The 15,289-nt window shown below is 40.9% G+C and overlaps 1 protein-coding gene across 4 annotated transcripts; it reads right to left on the minus strand.

The window, feature by feature from the left end:
• Positions 1-1,818: 1,818 nt before the first annotated feature.
• Positions 1,819-14,211, minus strand: LOC136677055 (E3 SUMO-protein ligase PIAS2-like). 4 transcript variants are annotated; one of them, XM_066654431.1, is made up of 15 exons: positions 14,155-14,203; positions 13,216-13,302; positions 12,410-12,866; positions 12,193-12,280; positions 12,020-12,070; positions 11,839-11,929; positions 8,812-8,946; positions 8,614-8,719; positions 8,356-8,429; positions 8,106-8,266; positions 6,747-6,880; positions 5,903-6,080; positions 4,705-4,844; positions 4,574-4,611; positions 1,820-3,119 (listed from the first exon to the last, which is right to left on the minus strand). In XM_066654431.1, the coding sequence occupies exons 3-15, from the start codon at positions 12,861-12,863 to the stop codon at positions 2,931-2,933; spliced, it is 1,839 nt and encodes a 612-aa protein (XP_066510528.1). In that variant the 5' UTR covers positions 12,864-12,866; positions 13,216-13,302; positions 14,155-14,203; the 3' UTR covers positions 1,820-2,930. The 4 variants fall into 4 exon arrangements, with proteins under 4 accessions (XP_066510526.1, XP_066510525.1, XP_066510528.1 ...); XM_066654430.1 differs by having other exon boundaries at positions 13,832-14,190; XM_066654429.1 differs by lacking the exon at positions 13,216-13,302 and having other exon boundaries at positions 1,819-3,116; positions 14,155-14,211.
• Between the last annotated feature and the right edge of the window lie 1,078 nt (positions 14,212-15,289).

Raw genomic sequence — 15,289 nt, forward strand, 5'->3', positions numbered from 1 at the left:
GATGCTTGAATTTTTACAAAAAAAGTGCTTTAAATCTTATTTGTACACCTAATACACACACACACACTACCGTGCAGAAGTCTTATGCCCCTAAGATAGTGATATATATTTAAACTAAAGCCTCTCAGTGAGTGTGGGGCTGGTATAAAGTTATATGTAATCACAGTAAACACAGACTAATAATAATATAAAACACACACATATATATATTTCTCTATAAAGCAGTGGGTGAGAGTGAGTTTGAAGAACAGTGTTTTGTTCAGATTCTCCTTGATTCACATGAATTTGTTAAATCCACAGCACACTTTATTTAAAATCATTATTAATTCACCACTAAAACTAGGCACTGGATGATGACCTCCAATAATACACACTCCACGAAGAGAGCCTTGGACAAAGTTAAACACAGTCACACACAGAGGATCACACTGGAGGAATGTGACTGGGTTTATTCTAAAGTTTATTCACAAATAAACACTCACTGCTCAGATCAATAGCTTTTTAAATCTCAATCTCTGGCGCTAAAACCTTTACACAGTACTGTGTGTAATTATATATATATATATATATATATATATATATATATTTATTTATTTATTTATGAGGGGGTTGTTGAGCATCATGTTTCTCAGAGGAAGCACCTGCTTGTCCTCACCCTCCCAGTGTTGCTGGCATTTTGTTATGGAGGGAGGGAGGGTCACAGGATGGATTTAGAGATTGAGTTGTTGGTAATTCATTTGTAGGTTCCACTGAACAGAACTATACCATTCACATCACAGCGGTGATGACAAAGTGCTGTAGGGTTCATATCTGGTTTGAAAAATGAAGTTAGTTATTCATTAATATGCACTACATCAGGTTAAAAGCAGAAGTTAAAATACAGAAGAGTGAAATGGGTTAAAGTATTCATTCCAAATACAAAAAAAAAAACACCCAAACACTGCCCTTTGACTCAAATAGAAGTAGATCTTTCCAATCCATCAATGTATTTCATCACTTTAAAACATCACCTTCAGCACCGTGTCCTCTGTTCACAGGAGACAAAACACTAATTACACACTTACTACAGCTGTGCTTTCACAGTCTCGAGTTATTACAGCTCAGTGCTTCAGAGGGGAGGTGGTCTGAAGGAGCAGCTACAATCATTTCAAACTCTTACAAACACGCAAACCACGTTCGGTCATCATGAGAAACTGATCCAACTGGGTTTGCCTCCCGTCTCTGGTGAGTTGATGGTTGTATCTGGGGATTCAGGGGGAAGCAGGGTGTGAGACGCTCCCGGTGCATGGCTGCCCTGCTCCTCCGGGCTGGGGTTCTGCTCGCAAACAGAGAGGGGCTCGCCATGACACGAGGAGCTTGTAACTTTTATGAACTAAATATTCAGATCTGCAGTTTTCTTCTGTGAAAACAGTTCAGCAACATTAGAGATTTAGTATCATTTTGGTAAAAAAAGACAAATTAACACAGATTTAAACAAATCTAAACAGCACAAATATATTTAACACGTCTGAGTATTTTCCTGAGCTGCACATGAAGTTTCACCAGTTTGAAGGAGGAAAACACAGCTCTAATATGAACAATCCTTTTGTTTCTGATATTCCTGTAAAAGCCAGCCTCTGCAGCATGTGTTCAACACGAGCGACGGCTTTAAAACAGAACGGTGTTTCAGCGACAGAATTAGAATCTATTTCTAAAATCCAGTCACCACTCTGTAAACCCATTTTTTCCAAAAATTCATTCCCTGTTAAAGTGCCCTTGAGCAAGACGCCTAACCCCCAAACTGCTCCCCGAGGCGATCCCAGCCCCCTGCTCCGGCTGTGTGTGTGTTCACTGCCCCTAGTGCATGTGAAGGATTGCTCACTGGTGTGTGTTTGTGTGTTCAGTCATGAAGGGCTTGAATGCAGAGAAACAATTTCCCCAACGTGATCAATACAGGTGTGTCATCGTCTTCTTCGTGAACTTGGCCCAAAGAGCTCAACAACTCTCTTCTGCTCTCACCGTTTGCGACAAACAGTCAATACACGACATGTCAGGGACAGTTCTTATTCTTTTTTCTTTTTAATTATAAACATATTTTGGGGGTCAGTGGTTTTGAGGTGAATATTCAAAAAACACAGTTTAAATAGTAAAAAGAGGACAAATTTCCCACATACAAATACAATGCAGGTCCACAAACAGGTTTGTTAATTAATAAATCAACCGATCATCTGACAGCCCCCTAATAAAACGCAAATGTGCAAAAAACAATTATAAATGATTTTAAAAAACTCACAAACAAAACAAAAAAAAAACAAACACAAGATCCGACCTGCTGACGTTTTTCGCTGAGACTCAATTACAACCTATAATTCATAAACCATACGACATGATGTGCGACATAATATATATGAAGCTCGTTTTTATTGCTAGATGCTAATTTAGAACCTTTGAAATGAAATAAAATCGCACCGCAGGAATTTGTTAGTTACTACGATAAAAACAGAGCTGCCAGAGTGCTTTCCGCATCATTTCCTCATGGTACACCGCTCCGCTTCTTTTCGGAAACATCCGACTCAATGCTCAGTTAATCCTCACCGTTCCTAGTCCACCATTTCACTGACCGTTCCGCTTCTTCGGTCTGTTCCGTTAAAAAAGGCAATGGGTATGAGTCACTGTTATAACGTTAAAAATAAAGAGAGTATCATCTTCAGAGGGAGAGCACATGTAAGGGCTGGATTTTTCAAAATAGTCTGGTGCTACCAACATCTATACGCAGAACATGCGTTTCCCCTGGCTGCAATTATCTGTGTCCGTTACATAATGCACACCAAAAGGGTAAATATGACATTTAACCACGATTAACTTCGGTGTGCGGAACCGTTGGCCATGGCAGTTTTCTCTGTGATTGTGTAGACTGTGCATCGCTGGCCTGTGAATAGAGAAACACTGACTCAGTCCAAAGAGATAATGTCTGAGAGGCTGGAGGACCCTCCAGTGATGACTCCCGTTTCGTGACTGGAGCTTCCGCTGTGCGAGGTGGTCTCGTATGGGACTGAAGAGGACACAAAGCCGGCGCTGGTGGTGGCACTCTGGATGCTGCTGGAGAGGTTGTCGAGGAACACAGGGCTCCGGTAATGCTGCTGAAACACAGTAAACATTGCTCATTTGTGGGGTGTCATTTTGTCAAAGTCATATATTCCATATATGTCATTATCAGAGCTCTGTTGTTATTATTAAAATTATTAGTTATTCTTGAGCTGAAGCTTTGTGGGGGCGTCGTGTTAACTTGTCAGTGCAGACACAGTGAGGTTTAGATTCCATGTAATAAATTACATGTATTATTTCAAAATAAATAAATGTTTTAATAACAATACATTCTTTTATTAAATATATTATTGGGTATATGAACATACACAATATAAATTAATTTGAAAAAGAATCCACTTCCCCCTCCACATCACAACAACAGATTAATAAAAAGTAGTCTTTGTGAAGTGAATATTTTATACCCTTTGTATTAACCCCAGTTTTCGCTGGATTTTCTCCACACTGTCACTGAATTTCCCAGATCTCACGCAGTAAGGAATCACTTGGATTTGAACTTGTGACTGGTTTTTTAAAAGGTATCTGACTAAATTAAAGCAGTCTATTTGGATTAAACTTGAAAGCTGGGATCTGTAAAAACAGATAAGCCGTTTGATCCTGAAGATTTGGATCTACGTTCTGTAATCCAGTACAAACTTTAAGTAGGATTAAATGCTACAACTGGGTTTTTCAGAACTGTACGCAGAAACCTTTTGATACCGGGATGATTTCTATCACAACTTGAGAGGTGGACTGAAGGTGGAGTGACAGTGTTAAGGACACACTTTGTACAGAAATGTCTTTAAAACTAGCCTGTGTTCTGTGAAGGTGATTTAAGAGACACTCAAATATTATTAAAAAATTATTTCAATTCATTTAAAAGATCTTTAGACAACGTAACATAAGTTGATTACTTTTACTTAAATATATTGGCAAAAATAATAAACATTTTCATAATTTGTTTAAAACAAAAAACACGCAGACACAGGGAGAACACCACACTCCTCACAGACAGTCACCCGGAGGAAACCCACGCAGACACAGAGAGAACACACCACACTCCTCACAGACAGTCACCCGGAGGAAACCCACGCAGACACAGAGAGAACACACCACACTCCTCACAGACAGTCACCCGGAGGAAACCCACGCAGACACAGAGAGAACACACCACACTCCTCACAGACAGTCACCCGGAGGAAACCCACACAGACAGAACACACCACACTCCTCACAGACAGTCACCCGGAGGAAACCCACGCAGACACAGGGAGAACACACCACACTCCTCACAGGGAGTGGGTCGAACCCACAACCTCCAGGTCTCTGGAGCTGTGTGACCTGGAATAACTTTATCCAGTTTGAATATGTTTTGAAAAACTGTGAGAAAATCTGATTTTTGTGGGATTTGATTATCCGGGAAAATTGGATCATTATAAGCGTTGGAAAACCTTAAACCTTAGATCGCTGGTGTTACAAAAAGATTTCTATAACATTTTTATACACATACCTGTGGGTCTGGTTGAAGTAATGTAAATAGATCAAGACCTGCAAGAGATTAACAGTCACAGTGAGATCAATTCAAACACTCACTAGGCCTGAGAAGAAACAGACAGACTCCATTACAGAAAACTGACATACTGTGCATATCTGTGGGAATAGTGGACAGTGTTGAATGGTGGAATGGAACTGCATAGTCCGCTATGGAGGAGGTTAAGTATGAGGTGTCTAGTGTCTGTACGCTTGGCACTCGAACCGTTGATGGCTGGTAGGTCAGCACCCTGAGGGAGACAGAAATACACCAAAAATTATTCAGAATAATTCACACACAACACACACATCTAAATCCTTGCACATTGGAACTTCACTGAAAGGAGCAAGAAATTGTCTTCTCAGATGAGTCTCAGAATCTATATATTATTTATTTATACTGACACCTGGTGGTCTGTTTTTACTCAGTGCTCTTATTTCTCACGCTCACTGTGTCTGTTTTGCTGCGTTCAACCTTGTCTTTGTGCTCTCGCGGTACAATTTTAAAGTTTCAGCACTCTACGGAAAAGGCAGCACACTTTAGAACAGTCTGTTTTATCCTGTGCTTTCGGACTTAAGCTGCCCACGAAAACTGGTTGGTCTTGTTTTATAGTCAGTGAGTTGGTGGGCTCCAGATCCAGATGCACTGAAAACACAGCACCGAAATAACAAGTGGGGATTTGAACGTAAATCATAATTCAGATTCAGTACATGAAAACAAGCAGTACTCTGCCCCCAGCTTTCCCCTCATATTCATAGATATTCATTCATTATCTGTAACCCTTATCCAGTTCAGGGTCGCGGTGAGTCCAGAGCCTACCTGGAATCACTGGGCGCAAGGTGGGAATACACCCTGGAGGGGGCGCCAGTCCTTCACAGGGCAACACAGACACACTCAGACACTCACACCTATGGACACTTTTGAGTCGCCAATCCACCTACCAACGTGTGTTGTTGGAGCGTGGGAGGAAACCGGAGCATCCGGAGGAAACCCACACAGACACAGAGAGAACACACCACACTCCTCACAGACAGTCACCCGGAAGAAACCCACGCAGACACAGAGAGAACACACCACACTCCTCACAGACAGTCACCCGGAGGAAACCCACACAGACACAGGGAGAACACACCACACTCCTCACAGACAGTCACCCGGAGGAAACCCACGCAGACACAGGGAGAACACACCTGTGTTTATATTTTTGTTCAGTATAATTTACATGTTGCCTGATTGATGAAGATTCCATATTTTGTAATTAAACCAACTTTCAGAAGAGAAGAGATGTAAGGGAGAGCTCCCACTGACCCTTTACTGTGCATCTCCTCTGGTTTAACCATATAGACACAGCGCTTTTTCAGAGGAGGATCTGGTTCTGCTTCATCATCTGAAGAGCTTTCAATGGTCAGATCAATCACGTCTGCCTTTTTTGTGCTGCTGAGCTCTGTGTGTGGAACCACTGCACTCGGTCGGATGGGAGAAGCACCTAAAAGTGTAAAGAAAAACGTTAGTCCTGAAGACAAATGTAATGGTTTTAGGACCACTGCAAAAAAAAAAATAAAAAATAAAATAAAAAATAGAGAATAAATTCTGAATTCTGAGGTTAATGTGAGAATGATTCTGTGAAAATAATTAATTAATTAATTAGAGAAACACCGTTTGGGTTATGATCATTATCTAAATATTTAAAGAATTTTTTTCTCTTCATTATTCAGACTTTATTCTCAGATTATTCTGAATTCATCCAACTAAAGTCAAACAAAACAATATAAAATATAATAACCCCTCAATGTAGACAGGGCTCTCTCTCTCTATTTTATAAAAATATATATATTTGTTCTGTGCTGTATTTGTTTACTAATAACTCTGTATTATATTACATAAGAAATGCAGACCATAGGACGAATTTTAAAACGTATACAGAACAAACCAGTACAGCACACAACCCTAATTAGCCATATGTTAAACATGAACAGCTGCGGCCAAGTGAGGCATGCCTTAGCCCAGTTGGCCGCTCTGCGTTTTGTCCCTCCCCCCTCCAGTGTCTGTTGCAGACAGCCCTACAGACCACAGGACCCCCGTTCCATCAGCAGACAGCGGAGTTTGTGACGAGCCCCAGCAGCAACGAATAAACACAGCTAATAAGTCTTACACTCAATTTTGGGAATGCAGGGCGATGACACTTTCAGCGCCTCCTTCTTTGGTCTCATTGGGCACCACGTCCCATCTTCTTGGAACTTGATTTCATCAACGTCTGTGCAGTCATTTAATATTTCCATGAAGAGCCTGAAATAACAAATGAAATTGTAGAATAAAGCAAAGGATAAGACTTTTTTGATCCCCTCGGGGTAGATACAAAAACAAACAAACACAAAAATCAATCAATAATCACACACATTAACACACACTGTGTGGCACTAGATGTTCCGTGCATATGTGTGCGCGTGTGTGTGTGTGTGTAATTATAATTGCGCAGAGAGAACACTGCACTTGAATAAATGTAATAAATATAAATTGACATGGTTAGAATATTCGAGTGGTAAAAAAAACAAAGATGAGACACAGTTCAAGTAAACTGCATATGGGTTGAGGAGAAAGACTAATAATACTAAGCACTGCGGCAAGCAGCTTAGATGTCTATGTGGAAACTAGTTTGAGAAATAAAGTGCTACAGTAAGTTACTGTTAAACAGTCTGATAGCAGATGGGATGAAGCACCTGTCGTACCGCTTCTGTACTGTTTCGTCCCACACTGTGGGTGGAAGTGTCTGGAACTGCCAGATCTAGGCAGCATTTTAAACAAGCATTAAATACTGCACTCTGGTCATGTCAGACACAGCCTGGATGTAAACAAACACAGCGGATGACAGTGAAATAAACCAGCTAAGCTCTCATTTGTTTGCGGTCTTTCAGGCCTAACGTTAATGTTGCGTTTCACAGCAGTCTCTTGGTGTCCACCCTACACTGCAAATATTGAACATGTGGCTGCTCTGGGAGAAGATCACAGGAGTAAGGATTGGATTAAGGACTCCCCACACTACAGGAGAACATGAGAAGATAATTGTTTACGATCTCCCTAAAATCAAGAGACCTCTTGTGATTGTCGAGAGGAGCAAATCACCACAACTTTCCTGTTGTGGGGGCCAGGCATTAGAGACCGGATTTTTCATTGGGGTCTGTGACAGTGAAAAGTGAAGCAGTAAACAAACAGGCAGTAGAGTCTAGTAGTCTACGTACCATGCAGTGGAAACGCAAAGCTTTAGAGGACTGTAAAGCCCCCGTGGACTGGGCTGTCACAGTGGATCCTGGACTAATCAGCACCTGACCTCACTAACGTTCTCATGGCTACACGCTGCTAAATCCTCACAGCAATCTTCCAACAGCTAGAGTAAAGCCTTCACAGAAGAAGAGTAGAGACTGTTCCTCATTAACATCACAGAGAAAACACTGGGCAAGTGTGTGGCCACATTTCCGAGCTGGTTCACCACAGTGGAGACGGGAAAGGTACTCACCCATCTATGATCAGACTCTCATATGTGGCTTTCTTGTCGCACACAGGGCAGATCCAGGTGGGCTTCTTCTCGTTCATCTGCAGGTACAGCGCAGCATCGAAACACTGCAGGTGAGAGCAGGTAACCGCTCGACAGGGAACTGTGAGTCGCATCTTTCCAAGCTGTGTGAAACATGAGCAGACTTTAAATGAGTGTAGCATAAAAAAACACAAGAGTGAGATAAATATTATAAAGTGTATTCAGAACCTACTGGGCACATAAGAGACACCCTCAAGCTGGTGGTGGCTATCTCACTGTCCGGGTCGGCTGTGAGCTTTTCTTTTACTGAGAACAAAGTAAAGAGAGGGGGTAACTGATTAGATGAAAGTGGTACCTATATTAACCTGTACACATCAAGCACACAGTGCAAGTTAAAAAACTCCCTGTACTCCCCGTTACACTGATTTATTTAAAACCAAAAGACACAAGTCCGTTTATAACTTCCGTAAAGTGTTAGTTGACATCTTACTCAGTGCTCTGGAGTGGTCAGGGTTCCTGATTCCTTTCATTCTTAATCTCTGGAGTAACAGCGGGGATGTCAGCTGTCGTACCAAGTAAACGGACATCGAGTAAGTCTGAAAAACACGTAACGGTGAACAAACCGCAGGAATATCAACACGAAATTAACATTTAAACTTTTGTTTTAACGCTGAGGAGCACGGCCTACTTTTCCAATTTCAGGCGCCCATGTGACTGATATCTGATTGGGTAATGCAGATGATAATCTGACGAGAGAAGTGATATTCAAAGGTCTCCCCGGTCTCTTCTGTTCGACACCATTCTTAGGAGGTGGTGCATAGCCCTAAGATACAAACAGACATCAGAGAATCACCATCACTTTCACATACAAACAGTACACAGCTGATGTTGTTTATTTGAATACGTTTCTGCACTTAATCAGAAGGGTCAAGTATTTAACCAAAATGGCATTACACAAAGATTTTAATTTGAAATCAAGGAGAAATCAGCAAGAACTAACAAATATTAGGTGTGCAAATGAGTTTTAAAGCATTTTTGTGTAATATTATTTTAATAAAAAATAAAAACATTTCCCCGCTCTTCTGTCATTTTACGAAAAAAAGCATTGCAAAGCATTAAAAATGACAGTTTGTATTTTTTCGTTCATTGTCTGTAAGCACTTTTTCTACCACCTGAGGGAAGTCGGAACGTCACTCGGTGGTGGTGGTGGAGGGCAGGAAGATGCCAGGGGAAAACCGAAAAGGTCGGGGGGGAAAAAAAAAAAAAAAAAAAAGATGTTGGAAGATGCTGCTGCCAAATGTGCGAAATTAACAGAGCTGTTTCCAGAGGACACACCCCAGTTAAAGCCAGTAAAGAGAGATAGGGAAATAATTGTGCATGGTCAGTGTAAGGCTACTGCACAGCGCTTGCAATCAGGGCTTTCACAATCATGAAATTTTAACTGATGATTATTTGTCATACAAGTAATTACAATTAACGATTTAATTGTCTGTTTTTTTTTACACCCGCAGTATTTTAATAGGCCTTTGTGTTTAATGAAAACATAAGGTACACACACTATTATGGTAAAGAATGTTTATTCATAAAGATGTGTGAAGATATTTGCCCCTTTCCTGTTTATAATTAAAATTGTGTGTTTGAAACTGATATTTGAAAATTCTCTAAATAAGCAAAACAATCAAATGTACTACGGCTTTAACATCGGTTGTTTACTGTCTCGGCGAATTCTGGGACTAAGGCTATGTTCACACCGCGGGGTACAGAGGCCCAGTCAGACGTGACACGAGTCGTTCATGTGGCTGCGTGAACAGCACAAATTCACATTGAATCTGACTTTTTCCACCTCAGATTTGGGGAGTTTCATATGATCCACGTCCCTCTGTGGAAATTCGACTCTGTCTGAAAGACCAGGTCTGAATTTATGTGAATTTTACGTCACTCCGGCCGCTGAGAATACTCTCCGGACTACGGGCCAAAGCTTTTATTTATTTATTTATTTTTTTTATTTGAGGTGTTTAGGAAATGGCCAAGTGTAAGGATTTCCGTTTTGTAAAAAATACTGGGAAACAAAAAAACTGTGAAACTCCTGTCTTTTACGAGAAAATAAAACACGTGGAAATTTGTATAAAGGTGGGTTTGTTTTAAATAAAAGACCTTAGGTGAAGACCTTATTTATTCGTTCTATATCAGTCTGATATTGTTCGTGTATGAAACTGTATAAATGTGGCTCCTGGAAATATTAAACTCATTATGTCTTGCGCTTGTCGTCTTCTCTTTTGAGACTCGTGCTCGTGAGAGAACTGGGAAATTAGTGCTTAGAGTGAAAGAAAAATCAGTTCACGTTTTAATATTCTACAGAGTCTTTAATTAATACTCTGTTTTTAACACAGAACTCATTTGGAGTAAAGAAGAGGGATGTTCTGGGACACAGCGCTGCAGTAAATCATCGGTCCGGTCCGATTCCTTCATTTAAAAAATGAAAGGTCTTTGTATGAAACAGACTTCTGCTCAGAGCCTGAAGCATCGGGCTTTGTGCGTTTGGCTCAGTTTTAAAAAATCAGATTTGGTCCCTTTTACTTGCTGCGTGAACGTAGCCTAAGATACTCCCAGCTGCCGGGAAGAATCTGTTGATGCCGCTGTCTTCCCAAGTTCAGCGAAGTGCGGTGGTGGATCCACAGACGATTTCTCAGGTTTGTTTTATTGGCACTTTTTACAGCCACCGTTTAATAACACTATTTATTTAGTAATACACGTAACTGATATTCTGTTTGTTGGGATTGAAATGAAATATAATATGATCGCGGTCAGCTGAAATAATCGTGATCATGTGATTACGTAATAATCGCGACAGGTCTACGTGTAAGGTCAGTTTAGCGTAGTTTATTTTTCACACCATAAATCACAAATATCCTGTTTCAAGCTGAAAATAATAAACATAATTTAGACGTGTAATACGTTAAATCACCGAACTCTTTAATGGAATGTTATTGTAGCGTCTGAGCAAACCCCTACTAAAATGCCATTTTAATTTCAACGTATTGCTCCAGTACAGAGGGAAATACATTTTCATCTTTACCACATTTTTGACCTTTTAAATGTTCATGTGATTTAAATTTGAATTAAACTGATTGTTTAAGTGAAGTGTTTTCTGTTAATTTACCAATGCTCCATGAAGAAAGTGGGTCGGGTTTGGGCATGAAACTCCCGGGCTGAAAAAGGGGCCCACTCCGGTCCTGACAGGGACCAATGAATCCTTCAGTCGCCACTTTTACACTACTTTATTTTAAGGTTATTTTTTTTGTTGAATATGATGATAATTGTCATTTTTAATACAACACAACAGTCACCACGATCTTATCTGTACTCCTAATAAATAGATTAAAGGAATCAAAGAGAAAATATATTTTTTAAAGGTCTACTTTCTTTGTTTTCACAAATATTTACCCAATTATTAGAGATCACCACTTACACCCCTTTAGTTAGCCGTTAGCGGAACTGAAGGTTCATCACATCAGCTGACAGACACCTGTGTTGGCCGGCACTGTGCCTTGTTATGAGGGGAGGTAGGGCGCCCTGCCATCCACCAAGAGTACACAGCTAACTGGCAACCTCCCAACGATGGCGCCAAGAACTCAGGAGCCCCCATTTAACATTTTGAAACCACAAGACTTTTGAGTGTCCTATATTTCAGCAGCGTATGCCATTAAACACTTACTGGTAAAGGAAAGAGCTTCCCATTGACTTTGATGCAAAGACTATTGGGATAGTTATCTTCTTGAGGGCAACTTGTTTCTGAAAGGCAGAACCTGTCGACAAAACAGAAGTAAACCCCACATTAACACCCATTTCACTGAAGCTGAACTAACGAACACTGCTAAACTCACAAACAACCTCACCGTAACTGTATTTGAACCATGTAGTCTCTTCTGCCACCAGGAAGGAAATCCCTTTAACAACAAATAACAGATGAGAAAAAACCAAACACACAGCAGAACAGAGAGATAAACCAATCCAAGAAAAACAGTGCATGGAAAACTACACAATAAAGGGAATTGATCTAAATCCTTACCGTGAAATGCAAACCTCTCTCACTTGTTGTGGAGTCAAGGCAAAGATGAAATACTTCTCCTGGTGAAATCTCTGAACAGTGCTGGGTCCTGGGTGAAAGAAGAAATACATGCAAAGACAGGCTTGGGCTTAAATGAGCTTTTCTGTACAGTCACAGTGAAACACAGCCCAGTTTTCAAAGAAGGATTTCTACAATGATAAATCAAATCCAGCATTACCTAAACTTGAGGGCTTGATCAAAACATCCAACACATCATAAAAGGGTAAGGGCTTCATCTGGACGTCCGGGTGGACGGGGGGCATTAGCGAGTTCGGCTGCTGCATGTTCATCATGGGTTTGGATTCATGAAACACCGAAGAGTCGCAGGTCACCAAGTGTGGATGCACCAAGTCGGTGTGAACAGCACCAAGAGAAAGATCCGGACACACGACCGCAGACCGGTCCTGCGTCTGAAAGTAGGACTTAATTCTTGACAGTTCAGTGAGGCTGTCGAACGTTCTGGGATACCTCCGGTGATAAAGCTCCTTGATTTTAATCTGCACGGCAGGACTACAGTCGCTCTTTAGCAAATGCAAAGCTCTCAGAAGAAGTTCATGCTTGCGACCGCTCTTGTTCCTTCCAGCAAAACCTAGCAGCACCTGGAGCTCTGAGACACGGAAACTTGATACCATATTCTGCAAAACAAATACAGACAGCGGTAAAGAGAAGAGACTGAGGAAATCTGAGCAGTGCAAGGTGCAGGCTGGCCACAGGAGATAAAGCAAAGAACGTGTGGTGAAAATCAGTTCCAAATGCGTAGGGTGTGTGCAAGCTTTAACCATTATAGAATTAATGTGAATTAAACATGAGAAAAGAAAGCACATTCATCAAAATAAAGTCAATAAATATAATTAAGTTACTCTTACACTTTTTAGATACATGTCTAAACACTGTAACCCAAATGTGTAGTAACTGTAGTAACACCCCACCCAAATATGCCCCCTACCAAAAATTCCCCAGAGAAATAAGAAAATCTCAACTGACCCTTCAACATATGGTCCATGCTTGATTGTTCTTACTTGTTAATCCTTTTTTCTTTAAAAATCCTTTACAAATGTGAGCGAAATGCATCTAAAAACGTTGGGAATAAGTCCAGAACCCATTAGATGAGCATTGTAAACAAGACAGAACATGTTGCATTTGACAGTTAACTGAGCAGATTCCTGGTTTAGAGTAAATCAATAATCAATAACTACAAACAATGAGAAATAACAGGCTACACACATTCACACACCGCAGCTACCGACTGACTTGGGCTTTTATGCGTCGTCAAAAGTTCTTTCAAGATTTCTCAAGTCCACCTTAAATGCTGCAGCGTAAATAGACTCGGTCACAGACCCGTCTGCAGGATTTAAGGTGGACCTCGGATTTCGGTTATGCGGCCAACTTCAGCTTTGTTAGCAAAACTGACTTTAGTTTCTTTTACATATAAATAATTATAATACTTCTGAGGTCAGAACTGTGTAAATTTACATGGTCTCAACTGAGCAGCTAACGTTTAAGTTGGATTTATTTGAGAGGGCTGATCCTGGCACAACACAACAAAAGGAAAGCCAAAACAGTCGCGAAGAGACAAGTGTGTGTTTTTTTTTTTTTTTACCTGTGTCTGGGCGTGAAAAGCTACTAAAAGAGCATTCTACATAATTCTCATGCAAAAAAAACAGAGAGCTCTGGGCCAGGAACAAAGATAAACAGACGTGCCATTAATAATCTTCCGTTACCGAAGCAGCTGTAACGTTAACGTCTCTAGCTCCTCGGCCTAAGACCGAGAAGTATATCGGTGTTTTGTTACAAAGAACACTCCCAGTCCGCGTTAAAGCGACTGAGTGGTTATTAAAAAATGACAGCGGATAGAGCTGTTGTTTTTTTGAAGCCTGAGAGAAGTGTAAAGCGGCTGGCAGCGATCAGAACACTTTCGCCTACCCGTAACTCCTCAAAATCCGCCATTTCCTGGCTCGGTTCATCCTGCCGCTGATCCGGTCAAAGTTCAACTCGGCTCCTCACCGTAGGCATGGTTGTTCATAAAAGAGTCGGTTCATTAAATCGACTCTTCCCTACCATGTCCCAAATGGCGCCTCGTCCGAGTCCACTCTATGACGTTTATGGACAGACACCCAGTACAGTAGGGTACAGAGCACTGGTGGGGCCATCAATTCACGTTCAAATAAAGCGAACTAATGGAAACGAATAAAGAATGCGTGGGAACTGCTTCATAAGGCATGGGAACGAATTAATAATGTGTGATGAGGTATTCAGAAATCTCATTCCCACGGTATAATATCTCCTTCAAATGCCTTTGGACAATTTCACACACACACACACACACACACACACACACACACACACACACACACACGCACACACATACACACACACCAGTGGACAGTGTCACACATTCACCCTGTCACACTCACACCAGTGGACAGTGTCACACATTCACCAAGTCACACACGTCAGTAGACAACTAACACACGTACCCAGTCTCAGATATAGTGAAAATAGATTTAAACAAACAGAAATGAGTCTCATGGGCTAAATCAAGCCTATTTATAGATTTGTATTGAAGGATATTATGTTTAGAAAGTTTTATAAATTAGTGGTCGGTATTGTACTGTTTCGTATTACAGTAGTGTGCTATTCGTCTTGTATTAAGTGTAGAACATTTACTGAGATGTTAAGGCTTTCTGTTATTATTTCAGACACAAGATTAATGTTGCAGCGCCGAGAAAACTCCACCACCCAAATAGGACCTGATTTGTGGGGGTCATGACCTTTGAAATACAGGGTGAAAGGGGGCGGTAGGGTATGAACAGCACATGGTCTTCAGTTGTCCAGCAGAGGGCGCTCTATGAACGCGTGTCGACTTAGTTTACAATCTGTTTTCTGATTAGATTAACTCTGTGCTCTAAATAATACAATACATGCACAATCTGTAAGAACTATATTTCTCCTCATTAGTAACTTATTTGAAAGCTTTTATCAACGTAAAGATCAAGAACCAGCCAGAAATCCTGCTACATGGAAGACTTCACAAGACATTTTAATCAGTCTGTGTACG

This window comes from Hoplias malabaricus, chromosome X2, assembly GCF_029633855.1.
Source record: "Hoplias malabaricus isolate fHopMal1 chromosome X2, fHopMal1.hap1, whole genome shotgun sequence".
Classification (NCBI taxonomy): Eukaryota; Metazoa; Chordata; class Actinopteri; order Characiformes; family Erythrinidae; genus Hoplias; species Hoplias malabaricus.

What these genes read in the sequence shown, in the direction of transcription:
- LOC136677055 (XM_066654428.1), bottom strand. Translation starts at nt 14,178, where the DNA reads ATGGCGGATTTTGAGGAGTTACGG. An exon ending in GGGCGCCTGAAATTGGAAAA is followed by an intron (nt 8,720 to 8,811) that starts GTAGGCCGTGCT and finishes CGTGTTTTTCAG; the next exon opens with ACTTACTCGATGTCCGTTTA. An exon ending in TACTTCAACCAGACCCACAG is followed by an intron (nt 3,120 to 4,573) that starts GTATGTGTATAA and finishes ACTGTGTTTCAG; the next exon opens with CAGCATTACCGGAGCCCTGT.